The sequence below is a fragment of the Octopus bimaculoides genome, chromosome 2 (genome assembly GCF_046866305.1).
Source record: "Octopus bimaculoides isolate indiv1 chromosome 2, ASM4686630v1, whole genome shotgun sequence".
NCBI lineage: Eukaryota > Metazoa > Mollusca > Cephalopoda > Octopoda > Octopodidae > Octopus > Octopus bimaculoides.
This window is the reverse complement of record NC_142929.1, coordinates 86,227,500-86,243,516: the sequence shown is the minus strand read 5'-3', so window position 1 is coordinate 86,243,516 and position 16,017 is coordinate 86,227,500. Positions and strand designations below refer to the sequence as shown.

The following is a 16,017-nucleotide window of genomic DNA, read 5'->3' as shown; positions in this document are numbered from 1 at the left end:
CTCCATAATAGAAAAACTGGCTGTATATTGGAATTGTAAACAGAGGTTACATTGTTGTATCCTCTTCTGAATGACATTTTAAAGGTTTTAGTTATTGGAAGTAGTAGGTTGAGTGAAGAATGTATTTCTTGCTTGTGCTGGGTGTTTGTCTGTCTCCAGTCCAGTGATATTTTCAGAGAATCCAGCTCAGCCTTTGATGTATTTACTTGACATCATATCTACATATCTAACATTAGAACTACCTAATCATATCAATTTTATTCACAAATGCTATATGTGACTGTACATGGTAGCTTTCATTTTTCAGCCAGCATCACCCTACAGTTTAGGCTTACACATTGAATTACTGTTACTGCTTGAGGATTTATCTGTAATCACACATTTCAGTCATTAATATTAAATAGTAACTTGCTCATAGTCATCATCCTCATCATCGTTTAATGTCCGTTTTCCATGCTGGCATGGGTTGGACAGTTTGACTGAGGTTAGGAAAGCCAGTGGTTGCACCAGGCTCCAATCTGATTTAGCAATGTTTCTACAACTGGATGCCCTTCCTAACACCAACTACTCTGAATGTAGTGGCATTGATCATGTTCAGATAGTGCTTTTTACATGGCACTGGCATGAGAGCCAGTCAGGGGGCAATGGCCACGTTCAGATGGTGCTTTTTACATGCCACCGGCACAAGAGCCAGTCAGACGGTCCTGGCATCAATCATGTTTGGATAGTGCTTTTTATGTGCCACCAACATGGGAGCCAGTCAGGGGCCACTGGCATCGGCCACATTCAGATGGTGCCTTTTATGTGCCACTGGCACAGGAGCCAGTCAGGCGGACCTAGCATTGGCCATGTTCGGATGGTACTTTTTACATGCCACTGGCATGGAAGCCAGTCAGGGGGTACTAGCCACAGCTATGATTTTGGTTTTACTCGACTCAACAGGTTTTCTGAAGCATATCATATCACCCAACGCATCAAGGGTACTTTTAAACGGACCGGATATACAACACTGGCATCAGCCATGGCTGCGATCTTCTCAATCACAGCATATCCCTAAAGGTATTAGTCTCCTGTCATTGTCTCTGTGAGGCCCAATGTTTGAAGTTCGTGCTTCACCACCTCATCCCATGTTTTCCTGGGTCTACCTCTTCCACAGGTTTCTTCCACAGTTAGGATGTGGCACTTCCTCACACAGCTGTCCTTATCCATATGTAACACAGGACCATACCAGCACAGTTGTCTCTCTTGCACACCACATTTAATGCTTCTTATGTCCAACTTCTCTCTCAGGGTACTCACACTCTGTCACGTATGCACACTTACATTACATATCCAGTGGATAGCTTCATTTCTTTCAAGCCTACGCATGTCCTCAGCAGTCATGGCCCATGTTTCACTGACATGTAGCATGGCAGTTCGCACACATGCATCATACAGTCTGCCTTTCATCCTGAGCAATAGGCCTTTAGTTGCCAGCAGAGGTAGGAGCTCCTTGAACTTTGCCCAGGCTATTTTTATTTTAGCCACTACGCTCTCAGAGCAACCCCCCACCATTACAGACTTGGTCGCCTAGGTAGTGGAAGCTATCAACTACTTCTAGTTTTTCCCCCTGGCATGTGATGGAATCTGTTTTCTGTACATCTTCAGTGTTTATTGCACCTGTGCATCTGCCACACACAAAAACTATCTTTCTGGTTAACTTTTCTTTGATATTGCTGTACCTTTTATGTGTCCGTAGCTTACACCAGGTACATTGTATGGAGTTTCTACCCACGAGGAGGGCCATCTACCTGAACGAGTTTGTGATTTGTCAGCCTTCCTACTTACTAAGACTTTGATTTTTGCTAGGTTAACTCTAAGGCCTGTCGATTCTAGACCTTGCTTCCACACCCTAAACTCTGAGTCTAGGCCTACAGTGACTCAGCTATTAGAGCAAGGTCATCAGCATAGAGGAGCTCCCAGGGGCAGCCCGTCTTGAATTCATCTGTTATTGCCTGGAGGACTATGATGAATAAGAAGCAGGTGAGGACTGATCCTTGGTGAACCCCTACTTCTACCTGGAATTCTTCACTATACTCATTGCCAACCCTCATCTTACTGACAGTATCCCTGTACAAGGCTTGTACAGCTCTTACCAACCACTCGTCAATCCCCATTTCCGCATTGACCACCAGATAAGAGATAAGAGGACCCTGTCAAAGGCTTTCTCTAAGTCAACAAAAGCCAGGTAGAGAGGTTATCTTTGGTTAGATATTTCTCCTGCAGTTGCCTTACCAGAAATATAGCATCAGTGGTGCTTCTGCCTAGCACAAAACCAAACTGCATCTCATCTAGGCAGACTCTCTCCCTAATTAGTTGAGCTATGACCCTCTCTGTAACTTTTATCACCTGATCCAATAAGTTGATACTCCTGTAGTTATTTCTATCTAAAGCATCACCTTTACCTTTGTAGCAGTTGACTATGGTACTGCTACACCAGTCATTGGGTATGATTCCTACCTGATTTACGATGCGGGTGACAAGACCATAACCCACACCACCCGATATTTTAAGCCTGCCCAAACCAGATTGCTGTCTGAATACTGAAGTTTGACCAAGGAAAACCTTCTGAACATTTTACTTGAATGAGTAGTTGTAGATATAGTAACAATAATAATAATAACAACATCAGTTTTAATTGTTGTTGCTGTTGTTAGCGGGTATCCATGATTATACAAACATATTTATAGCATTGAAAAATCTGAGGAAGAGCTGTTTGTAGGGCTTGTATTGTGAATGGAGAAAATTGCAATCTGTTCTGAAGTAAAATTACTTATTAAAGCTAACATTGTAGATTCATTTTGCTAAGAGCTCCCCCCACCATCACTTCCACCTTTATGTAGATTATTTAAGCCACCCATTCACACTGTCTTCTATTCTTCTATGTCTGACTTAATTTTCTCTCTATTATTTCAGAAAAATATGTGTTGGAATAATTACTTCTCCATTGGTGTTGATGCTCTTGTTGCTTTGAATTTTCATCGCCAACGAGAATCATGGCCGACCCTTTTATCAAACCGCATAATCAATAAGGTAAATGCCATTACTTCTTTGAATTTCCTGACTGAGAGAATTATACCCCACCCAACAAGACCAATTTGGAGTTACCTTCCTTCATTGTTATCAACAAAGATTTTCACAGCATTCTCCATTTACCACTTTTAAACTAAATATTAAAAAAAATACATAACTCTGGCAAGCAAACTTTTTGATAGGTTGCTAAATGACAACATATCTAGAATCTGTAATTTTCTGAATGGTGTACTACAAGAATCGGTTCACTTACCTGCTCATTTTAACTTATTCTTCCAAAGCTCATGAAATGATACACATAACCTTATTCTCAGATATCTGTTATCGCTCCCAGATTTCCCCTGTCAGCATCCTACAAACTTAGATCCAAAGAAATAGAATGAAAACACAATGACATGGATTCGTTCTTAATATGTTCAGGCAGACTAAAAGTAGCACCTAGTCACTCCCCCTCTAAATGGCCACACAACATGCTAGCAATAACAGCCCTCTCCTTATTAAACTCCCCCTTCACAAAAATCTATCCTAATCTTTGGCTATACACTACAGTGCTATTCTCAAAAGAGGTAAACCCTCTAATTTTTAATCAATCACCTTCAGATTCAATATCTGATCAGTAAAGGAACCAGCCATTACATTCTCCATTCCCAGTATGGCTTCCATAAAACCAGATTTACAGGGGGCTTGCCCCTCTTTGTCATTTACAAGTAGACTGCTACCCCCCAGGAAATTTAGTGAAATCAACGTTGTTATGCTTGACTTCAACAAAATTTTTGATAAAAACACAGAAATCTTGTGAAAACTGTCTACCTGTGGGTTCCACCTATCTTTCATCTCTAAAATCAGTGACTTTTTGTGGATTACTTTATCACAATATGTACTAATGAAGTTCTCTGTTGCACACAGTCTATCATCTTTGGTCTGCCCCAAGGTTCACTTATGTTTCTAATACATTTCCTCCCATACATCAATAACCTGCTTGTCATCATTTCCAATAATAGCAATAATATTGTCATTCATTCCTCCCTAACTTTCCCATATGCAACCTAAACATTTCATACCATCCTTAATTCCATGAACAGAGATCTCACTGACTTTTTTATAACAGCGTCATGTCTATCTTGTTTTCTTCAGCATCAGAAAGACATAGTCACTTCATACATTAAACAACTTCTCTTACAAACATTGTCTTTTTTGTGCAGGACCAGAAAAGTTCAGGACCATTTACTGACTGTTGCTACATCATATATTGACATCTTTGATTGAATTCCAAAGAATAGCTATTCAACTAATTGATATGAAGCTGTTCACTCACCAACATATTCCAAACCCTGCCAGCCCATAGACACTCTGCCTCCCTTATTATGACCTCTCTTTTGTTCTACTTACCCCACTTGTATCTTCTCCCCTTTTCACCCATTGTGTCCCTCACTTTCACCAGTCTTGAAGCGTCTGTGAAAACCTTGAACATAATCCCTTTCCTCCATACTAAACCATTTTCATCTTTGTTATTGCTATATAAATTTTTACATCACTGTATCATCATCATCAGGTTTATGAACATAGTTCTCTGCTAACATGGGTTGACTAATTCTACATTACAGCAGCTTCTATCACTTAGTACTGAAGAATTTCTAATCATTACTCTACATTTAGAGATAGGAATAAACGTAACAGTACAGGGCTTAGTAAATTAATTTGATATCTAAAAGACCATAATAAACAATTTAGTTTAGATTGGTTGATTCTCTCCATTTCGTTCCCTTATGATAAAAACAAGAAATTCTGCCTTCTCTGTAATTGTGAAGTATTTTTTATTCTTTTTTTCACAAAATCCCCTTGTAAACACGGTTATAGAGCGTGCTTACTGATGTAAATATTGGCAGAAACACACCTTTAGTTTATATAAGTGATATAATTTAAACAGTGATTTTCTTCTTTCATTTCACTTCCACTAGATATATCTTGTTCCAAGACTTTAGGGTTTTATTTAATTTACATAACATTATATACTTCTCATTTATTTGATTTTTGATTTTTTTCTTTCCTTTACTCCTCCTCTTTCTATAGGCTATCTTTGATGTTATATCCTCTAACGTTTTTTTTAAAAAAAAAACTTAATAGCGTTCAGTTCATCACTATACATATCCATCATATTCTGTTAAAATGTCTTATTGGCGAATTTTATTTCTTCATTTCCCTGAAGAGATTACATTGTTTTACACCATTTTATTCCTTTGGAATAATAACAGTGATATCTTCGAAACATGTGTCCGAAGTAAAAGAATTTGAATAACATCTGCATTTAACTCCATTTATTTATTTATATATATTATACAAAATATTTCACGTAAACCCAGAGTTTCTACCTTTAAAAACAAGGAGTTACAACCTTTTTACTTGTGTGATTTTTTGCTACCCTGGTAACTATTTATCTATTCTTGTTAATTGTTAACAAGGGGAAAATACACACATCTATATATATATATATATATATATAATTATGTGTATTTCTTCTATCTTAATAAATAAAAATTCTTCTGATAGAATAAATGGGTTAATAGAAACCAATGTAGCAAAGAACACAAAATAACTATGGTTAGCTCCTATGCGTTTTCTCCAATCCTTAAATTCTTATATATATATATATATATATATATATATATAAAAGCGATTTTGGTATCTAGAAGATCCAGAAGGCAGGTAAGGCTATGTAAGTGCTACAAAAGGACTGCTGTTAGACTCTTGGTTCAATAATAAAATGAGTGAGGAGTCTAACATGGGTTGTGTGTGAGCATGTATATGTTGAATAAACTGAGACAACAAAACCAAGGCAGTGTGAAATTTCTATCACATTTTATAAAGAGAAAGGTAGTCTTACAGCTGTTTCAGAGATATAAAAGATATCCCATCATCAGGGACAATATGAGAAAGAAGTAATTTTGGAAAGGGAGAGATATAGGAAATATAAAGGGAAATATAAGAAAATAAAAATATATGTTGGATGTTAAACTTGCAGTTCAATTATCCAAGAAATGTGTTGTGTAGAATGGGTAAAAAGGGTTCTTGTCCATGGTATGTAAGTTCTGATAGGAGTTCATATTTTATTATTACAAATGGATAGTGGGCCGGTGTTAATTCCATGTGGTGTTCATTCAAAGGGATCTTGTAGTGTAAATGAAATTTTGAGAATAGAATAGATAAGTATGTTAGGAGGGGAAAAAATGGTATTGGTCTAAAGGATTGGGGGAGGAAAGAGGAAGAGAAAATGAAAAAGGAGTACTAGATGGTGGTCAGGATATTGTGAGAGGGTGGGGAGAAGAGAGCTATCAGCAGATAAAAGGAATGAGAGGAGGGATAGAAGGAAGAAATAAGAATGTAAGGAAGGAATATGTGTGAGAAGTGGGAGGTGGGGTGATATGTTTAAAAGGCATTAAAGTGAAGGAATAGATAAAGAATGTGGTATGGAAGGGAGTACTAAAAGTGAGTAGTAAACCTCAAAAAGAAAGGGAAAAATAAGAAAATATAATGGTCAAGTTTCCAAAAATAGATGTAGGCATTTATATGAGGTCAGAGATTGTACTAGCTAAAGTGATAGTGGGGACTGATAAATCAGTAAGAAGAAAAATATGTATATAGAAACAACCTTTGCCACATTACAGGGAGAAAAACTAGAAGTAGGTGGTAGCTTCCACTATCTGGGTGACCAAGTTAGTAGTGGGGGAGGGTGCGCTGAAAGTGTAGCTGCTAGAATAAGAATAGCCAGGGCAAAGTTCAGAGAGCTCTTACCTCTGCTGGTGACAAAGGGCCTCTCGCTCAGAGTAAAAGGCAAACTGTATGATGCATGTGTATGAACAGCCATGCTACATGGCAGTGAAACATGGGCCGTGACTGCTGAGGACATGCGTAAGCTTGCAAGAAACAAAGCCAGTATGCTCCGATGGATGTGTAATGTAAGTGTGCATACTCGACAGAGTGTAAGTACCTTGAGAGAAAAGTTGGACTTAAGAAACATCAGTTGTGGTATGCAAGAGAGATGATTGCGCTGGTATGGTCATGTGGCAAGAATGGATGAGGATAGCTGTGTGAAAAAGTGCTACACCCTAGCGGTTGAGGGAACCTGTGGAAGAGGTAGACCTAGGAAGACCTAGGTTGAGGTGGTGAAGCATGACCTTTGAACTTTAGGCCTCACCGAGGCAATGACTAATGACCAAGACCTTTGGAAATATGCAGTGCGTGAGAAGACCCGGCAAGCCAAGTGAGACCATAATCCGTGGCCTCTGCCAGAAGTGTAGCCAGCTCACTTATTCGTATCTTTATTTCATTGGACACTAAACTCTGCTTGCGAAGACCTGTTGAGGCAAGTGAATTTGAAATCGAAATCGAACCAAATTCGACGACTGGCACCCATGCCAACCTCTCCTTCATTGGACACTAAACTCTGCTTGCAAAGACCTGTTGGGGCAAGTGAAAGCGAAATCGTAATTGAACCATATTCGATGACTGGCACCTGTGCCAGTGGAGCACTAACAGCACCGTCCAAGCACGATCATTGCCAGAGCAGCTGTCTGGCTCCCATGCCAGTGGCACACAAATAGCACCATTTGTGCGTGATCGTTACCAGTGTCGCCTTACTCACACATGTGCCAGTGGTACGTTAGAAAACATTCGAGTGAGGTCATTGCCAGTGCCACTGGACTGGATCCCGTGCAGGTGGCACGTAAAAGACACCATTTTGAGCATGGCCGTTGCCAGTACTGCCTGATTGGCACGTAAAAGCACCCACTACACTCTCAGAGTGGTTGGCGTTAGGAAGGGCATCCAGCTGTAGAAACTCTGCTAGATCAGATTGGAGTCTGGTGCAGCCATCCGGTTCACCAGTCCTCAGTGAAATCGTCCAACCCATGCTAGCATGGAAAGCGAACATTAAATGACGATGATGATGATGATGGAGCACACATGCATACATATAAATGTGTATATGCAGTACTATATAGGACCGCATACTTGCACATATACGTATACATATGTATCCATACACATACGCATACATGTATATACATACATACAGAGCTGGGCGTAAGTCCATTAATCCATTAATCGTTAATTAATGAAGTTAATATTTTCATTAATGATTTAACTTTTAAGTTAACTTTGGAAATCATTATCAGACTAATTAACTTCCATTACATTTAGCTTCCATTAACTTGAGTCCGTTAACCCAAAAATTTCATAAAAACCGGTAAATGTTTAAAACTTTCTATTGCTTTCATATTTTCTTAGCATATTTAATATTGTACGTGTCATTCTTTCAACCCCGATATAATGTCACTTATTATTATAATATATTAAACATTGCGTACATTCCTTTGATATTCTAGCATTTGCATAACCAAATTATATTTTCAATAATGTAATATCCGATTTGTTAATTAGATACATGTTTTGTAATAGTTTCAAATATTTATATTGTTTAAGATTTTAGGTGATGGCATCTCAGAAACTTCAATCTGTTGATATCATTGAGGTTGAAACTGCCTGTGTCACTATAACACCAGTAGTATATAAAGCACCCACTGACAAAATTTCAAATCTGTATGTAAAAAAATTTACAAAGTTACAAGCAAATATTGTGGACACCCCCTGAACTTGAATAATTCAAAATAATGTGAACAAATAACCCTTGACAGATTAATATGAACACTAAAGATGTTTTTAGGTGTCTTTTTTTTCTTACACACACACATAACATAGCCTCACTTGGTTGGGACTACATGTGTGTTACTTTGACATCATCATTCCATAAAATTTGTTTATAGGGAGAAAAATATTGAAAAATATCGATAGATGTGTGAGTAAGAAAGAAAATAGGAGGGAGGTTTTGGGATGTGCTAGAACCAACAGCCAGATCTCCCTTAAATCACATATTTTCCTCTGAAATCATTAACAATTTTTTAAAAACCAAAAACGTTTCTCTCATGGGTTTTAAGTGCGTAGCAGAAAAAAAAATGGCCAAAATCATTTCAGACTGGGGTGGTAAGGGGGTGAAAAAAAAATTTTTCAAAGGTTTTTTTTTCTTTTTTTTTTTTTGTGAAAAGATGCCTTCCATCATTCTGAAGATTTTGGTGAAAAACATTGGAAAGAATCCCTGTCAAAACAGAGAAATTCCAACTTATGTGGGCTGTCTGATGAGAAACTCCGTTTTCCAGAAACACCTCCCACACGCCCCCTTCCAAAAAGTTTGCCTACAAATTTCTTTGTAATCATAATCTATACTCTTTGAAAGGTATTTGTATAAGATTTCATTAAAAAATACCTATTTTCCAGAAAGTAATGAGGGAGAAAATGTTGGGTTCTGTGAATTTTCCGAAACTCCTCTCCCCAACCCCTCGGAAAATTTTTCCAATAAATCTTTACATACACTCAATTTGCAGGATATAAGTGATTATTTGGTGAAAGTTTTGTTAAAAAGTATCCATTTTTCTGGAACTTATGAGGCAACAAATTTAGTGGGGTATTAAACTGTAGTTATTCCTTTTTTGAATAAAAGTTAACGTTAATGGATTAACATTAGCTTCTGTTACATTTTCAAAGAATTAACCGGTTAACAAAGTTTACTTTTCGATTAATGGTGCCCACCTCTACATATATACTAGACTTACTACCCAGCATTGCCCAGTAAAGTATTCACAGAATTGTTTGCCAGTTTGTAGAACGGGAATTCATGGTACTTACGCATGTATATATATCTAACCTACCTTAATAGCAGAAAGAGTGGATCCATTTCCTTCCATTGCTTCCTCTGTCCTTCTTTCTTTACCCTGTTGTTTAAGAGTCGTGCAGCCCTCGTCTCAGGCATTTCTGCAAGTCTTCTGCTATTTGTTCTTTGTCTCACATCCTGGATACATGCATTTCTATCTTCCTCAGTCTCTCCTTGCCTCCTTCTTTGTTGCATGACTCTGTTATCCTGCAGTCGTTTTGCTGTCATCTCAGCCGTTTCCTGTTGTCTCCTTGCCCTTGCTTCTTTCCAACACCTTTTGGCATCATCTCTTGACTATGATGATCCCCCGATTCTTTCCACATGGCATAATTGATCAGTGCTTATTTCTGTATGTAATGTATTAATAAAATTAAATCAAAACAACAAAGAGATTACAAATGTTAAATTAATGAAATAGAATAAAATCTGAAATGATGAAACTTTAAGTAATCTCTGCAAAAAAGATATTTCTCTATTCTCTATATCAGTGTGAGTCAGAAAGTTGATTTTTATTTTTTTCTTAGAGAGTTACAAAATGTAAACATTCATACCGGAAGTTGACTCATTTGATGTCAGAATAGGATTTACAGAAAAATAAGAGCTTAAATTTAATGAAAATTTAGTAAAATTTAATCATAAGTATGCTAAATACAACTAAATTGGAAACATTTTTCCCCTGGACATATCAGCAATTCTGAAAACTTTTGTGTGCGAATTTTACATATGTAGAAGCTTTCTTTAACAATTTTTATCCTGAAAATCACTTGTTAATTTTGTTTTAAAGTGAAAAAGAGGAGAAAGTGAAAGATGAATAAACATGTATATGAAATGGATGTGTGTGCGCACGTGTGTGTGTGTGTGTGTGAGAGAGAGAGAGAGAGAGAGAGACACTTACACATACATGAGAACACACACATTCATTCACTCACTAACTCTCACACACACATGCACACGTACATGCAGAAAAGATGTATGCATATGTATTGCTGTATGTACGTATACATGACAACACAACCCTTTACTCACTCTCGCTCTCTCTCTCTTTCTCTCTCTCTCTCTCTCTCTCTCTCTCTCTCTTCTCTCTTTCTCTCTCTTCTCTCTTTCACACACACACACACATCCATTTCATATACACATACATACATCTTGCACTTTCTCCTGTCTTTCACTTTAAATAAAAATGTTTTATGGAAATTAACAAACTCCAGATGATGAAATCACATTCAGTTAAAAATATTTCTAAATGATTAAAATATTGTGTGTCAAACATCGACATTCTTTGGGAGCATGAAGACTATGTGTGTGTATATGTCACAGATAGCAGACGTGTGTTAGTGTTGATTGACACTTCATGACATTCATTATATGTTTGTATTCTGTATGTGTGTTGACATCATGGCAGCTATGTTTTTTTTATCAAGAAATAACAAAAGTTGTGTTTAATTGTGTTTTAAAAAGTTGTGTTTCTCTCAAAAAAAGTTGTGTTTAATAGAGGTCCAAATGTCACAAAAATTTGTACTGCACTGCTGAAGGTAAGTATGAAAATAAATATGTAAAAACAATTAAGATAGAATATACTGTTTCTGAGATATTTCATTTATACACAAACATTCCTAGAGTTTTAGCATTATTAATATATTATTAAAAAATTAAAAATTAAAAATTGGAAAGTCAAATAAGATTGCTGGAGTTTGCTGAGTATATGTACTGTGTAGTTATTTAGGTTGCATTTAGATCTGTGGTAAAATTTGAAGGTATGAAAAAAGTGGTGGTTACATGTTCCTAGGGCCTCATTATACTCATTTAGTAGTATTGAAGAGTTATGTTTTAATATGTGGAATACCTCTTTTAGGCATAGCTTACAGACTGAGCGTTGACCCTGGTATGGAAGCCCTGAATCTCTCTTATGGACTATGATAAGTGATATGGAATATTCCTATTTTTAAGATGATGTTTGTGACTGGCGAAGGTTGTGGATTTACATCTCACATCTAAAAGAATTGAGATGTGCAGTGTATCTCTGTTTAAAATGTATAGTTGACCCAAAATATGTGGTTGTAGAATTGTGTAGAGTGTTGAGGACAGTGCATTTGTAAATTATGTTAGACCTGCAACGGGTTTGTAGAGGGCAAATGGTCCCAGAGCATCAGTTATGTGGTAGTGCATTGTCGGGATTATTCTCAGGAATGGAGGAAGTAATAACGTCTTGGAAGAGGTTAGCGATGGGGGTAGATTGGTCTATGTTATTAACATTATTATTATTGTTGTTATTATTATTATTTCTTTCGTTGTTATTTTTTATCCTCTCTATGGTACTAGTATTCTGGATCGTGTTAGTAGGATTGGTTGGGTTTTCGTTATGGTGTAAAGTATTGGGTTTGATGTTGGAGCTATGTATGTGTTGGGCGCTCATGTATTCAGAGTTGTTTTGGTGTATATTTTGATAATAGAGAAAGTTTTTGTCTATTAGAAGCTGTTACAATAGACTCAAAGTTGGGCGGGGAAGAGTGGGCTACTTTTAAAGTAGATCATTTAAAGATAGAGTTATATTTATGTTGACGAGGGAAGTTGGAGTCTAATATATTAAAAAAGGATTTGGCTAAGTTCTTAACATTCAATGAGAAGGGAGGTGTATATCATAGAATAGAGCATCCACTGCTTTTTTTGGTTGCTTGTGGGTAGTATGACCTGTATTTTTAGAAATTGGAGTGGGGTTATATAGCCCGTTATTATTAGCTGTTTTAGCTTTTGACCTAGTGTTATATGTGTACATGTGGGGTCTAAGCTGTCTTAATCTGTGTTCACTTGGATTTCTAGTATGGTGCACGTGTGGTCTGTTATGATTATGATGGTTAGCATATCATGATCATATGACTTGAGATATACATTGCTTGAGCCTAGTATTAGAGATGTATTTTATTTATTGGGAGAAGCCGCTGGAAGTAAGCACTTGGTTGTAGTAAGGTGTGTGGTTATTGAATATTTCTTCAGTGGTTGAGTGGTCAGATATACGAATTGAAATACCCTTAACTAAATCATCAAAGGTGGATTTGTGGTGATTGGAATTAATGTTTAAGTGCTTAAGGTACTGGTTGGGTTTATGATATGGAGAGTATTGGGAGGTTTCTAAGTTTAAAGTAATGTCTAAAAAATTTGCAGTTTTATGGGAATTCTCAAAAGTAATGGATAGGTTGGGGTAGGAGAAGAATTTGTGTAAATCTTTCCTAATTCATTCTAAAGAGGATTTAATGCCCTCTTGAAATTTCACTCTGCCTTGGCTTTGTTGTCTCATTTTATTTAACATTATATATATATAATATGAAGGCGTATGGATCAGTGGTTAGAGCATCAAGCTTATGATTGTGAGGTTGTGAGTTTGATTTCTGGATGAAGCTGCATGTTGTGTTCTTGAGCAAGACATTTTATTTCATGTTGCTCCAGTTCACTTAGCTGTAGAAATGAGTTGCAATGTCAATGGTGCTAAGCTGTATCAGCCTTTGCCTTTCCTTTGGATAACATTGGTGGCGTGGAGAGGAGAGGCTGGTATGCATGGGCGACTACTGGTCTTCCATAAAAAAACAAAACTACACTAGTGATGTGACTTTCTACCCAGACTTGTACCCCAGAGGGGAACCTCTTAGCTGCACCCATGACCATTCGTGACTGATGGAGCCGAGAGTTTATATATATATAATGATATTTATATACTTTCTTTTCATCATCATCATCATCATCATCATCATCATCATCATCATTTTAATGTCCAATTTTCCATGCTTGCATGATCTGGATGCAGTTTACTCAAGTAGATTTTCTATGGTCAGATGCCTTCGCTGTCACCAAACCTCACCTGATTCCAAGCAAAGTAATATTCTCCCATGGCCAGACATGTTTCCACAATATTAGAAACTAATAACATTGCTTGTATGACAGTGACTCTCATGTATAACTATCATGTGATGGCAAGACAAGGAGATATAAACATACATACACTTACACACATACATATATACATACATAAATCCAGAACCACGTGGTTAAGAAACAAACTTCTTACCTAACAGACATGCCTGCACCTTTCCAGGATATATATTGGTTAACAGTTGACTGCAGACTAATAACAGGCAACATTAATACAATTTCATAATTTTGTTATTCTCATGGACTCAAATCTCTTCCCTTAAGTCTCTAATTGCATTCTTTAACAATTCTGTTCTTTATAGGTGTGTTACTTCATGTATGGCACTAAAGATGTTTTGGAACGAGAATGCCATGATCTTCAAAAAAAATTAACAGTAAGTATTCTTTAATACTCAACAGGTTATTATTATCGTTGTTGTCGTTGACAAATGACAGTGACCTTCTGTTTGTGGCTGGTAATTTCAATGGACATGTTGGGCAATTTTCAGGTGGCTTCCATGGTGTGCATGGTGGCAATGGAGTCAGTTCCTGCAATGAAGAGGGAACCTGACTGCTGGAGTTCTGTGATGCAAATGATGTTATGATCTGCAATACTGACTTCAGGAAACCTGCTAGTCACCTATTAACCTATAAATCTGGTGGGAAATTAGTCAGATTGATTACCTTCTTGTCAGAAAATAGGAAAGATGGTTGCTTATAAATGTCAAAACTTTCCCAGTTGAAGAATTCACCACTCAACATAGATTAGTAGTTAGCAACTTCAGAATCAAAGGCTAGAAGGCTGCCTAGAAGACAACCAGTGTGGAAAAGAAAGGTCTGGAAGCTTAAGGATCCTCTGAATGATCAAAGATTTAGAGACTTGTTACTTGAAGCATTTGATGAAAGAGAGGAGGATATAGTGAAATATAACGTGAAGGACAACTGGAGGTTCCTACAGGACAACCTGCTAAGGGCCACAGACCAAATTTGTGGCTAGCACAGTCCCTTCTTGACCTCAGGTGACATGATGGTAGAACAGTGTAGTTGTCAGGGCCATTAGGGAAAAGAAAAAGACCTGGGAGGACTGGAAGTGTGGTGATAGCAGGGAACTGTACCAGATAGCCAGAAGGGAAGCTTTGTAGCCAGGGGAGAAGCAGAAAAGAAGTTTGCCAATGTTCTTTGATTCGAGGACCAGAAACTTGATGTGTTTCAGATTGCAAAACAGTGTATGAGAGAAAATTGTGATGTCATAGGAAAGAAATGTGTCCACATGGATGATGGTTTACTTGCAGTTAGTGATTCTGCAAAGAAGGAAGCTTGGAAATGTCATTGTGAAAGGCTGCTAAATGTAGAGAATGCATGGGAAAAGGAGAGTCTACCTAATGTAGACTCAACAGAGGGACTAGCTATCCAAATTGACAGTAGCTTGGTAGATAAAGCAATTAAGAATATGAAAACAAGGAAAGCCCCCCAGCCCATCAGGAATCACTGCTGATATGCTTAAAATATCTGGTGGAGTTGGATATGGCCTAGTCATCTATATAGTTAATCGGGTTGTCCATGAAGGAGTCATACCCAACGAGTGGTGTAGCAGCACCATAGTCAGTTGCTACAAAGATAAAGGTGATGCCTTAGGCAGAAATAATTAGAGATATCAAACTGCTGGACCAGGTAAGAAAGTTACAGAGAGGGTTGTAGCTTAAATTAGGAAAAGTGTTGAGATGCAGTTTGGTTTCATGCCTAGGAGAGGCATAACTGATGCTATGTTCCTCATAGGGCAACTGCAGGAGGAGTATTTAGACAAAAATAAACTCCTGTACTTGGCTTTTATCGATATAGAGAAAGCTTTTGACAGGGTCCTCTGCTCCCTTATCTGGTGATCTATGTGGAAGCTAGGGATAGACGAGTGGTTTGTGAGAACTGTACAAGCCATGTACAGGGATGCTGTCAGTAAAGTGAAGGTTAGCAACAAGTATAGCAATGAATTTAAAGTACAGCTAGAAGTTCACCAAGCATCAGTTGTCAGCCCCGTCTTGTTTATCATAGTCCTGCAGGCCATAACAGAAGAATACAAGACTGACTGTCCCTGGGAGCTCCTCTACGCTGATGACCTTGTTCTTATAGTTGAATCAACACCTGACATAGAGAAGAAATTTTAAGTGTGGAAGCAAAGCCTGAAATTTAAGGGCCTTAGAGTTAATTTAGCAAAAACCAAAGTCATAGTAAATAGGAAAACAGACAAGTCCCTTCAAGGAGATGACCCTGTTCGATATGTAAGAAGGGTA

The 16,017-nt window shown here is 37.5% G+C and overlaps 1 protein-coding gene across 8 annotated transcripts in view; it reads left to right on the top strand.

The window, feature by feature from the left end:
• The window catches only part of LOC106870969 (diacylglycerol kinase epsilon), a 230,670-nt gene that overhangs the window by 109,143 nt on the left and 105,510 nt on the right, over nt 1-16,017 (top strand). For all 8 annotated transcript variants that reach the window (XR_016240656.1, XR_016240655.1, XM_052978393.2 and 5 more), the window contains 2 exons: nt 2,956-3,072; nt 14,056-14,127. Coding sequence is in view for 6 of the 8 variants with exons in the window: in XM_052978393.2 (XP_052834353.1) it covers nt 2,956-3,072; nt 14,056-14,127 (189 nt within the window). In the remaining 2 variants the exon portion in view is untranslated. The remainder of the gene's footprint in view (nt 1-2,955; nt 3,073-14,055; nt 14,128-16,017) is intronic.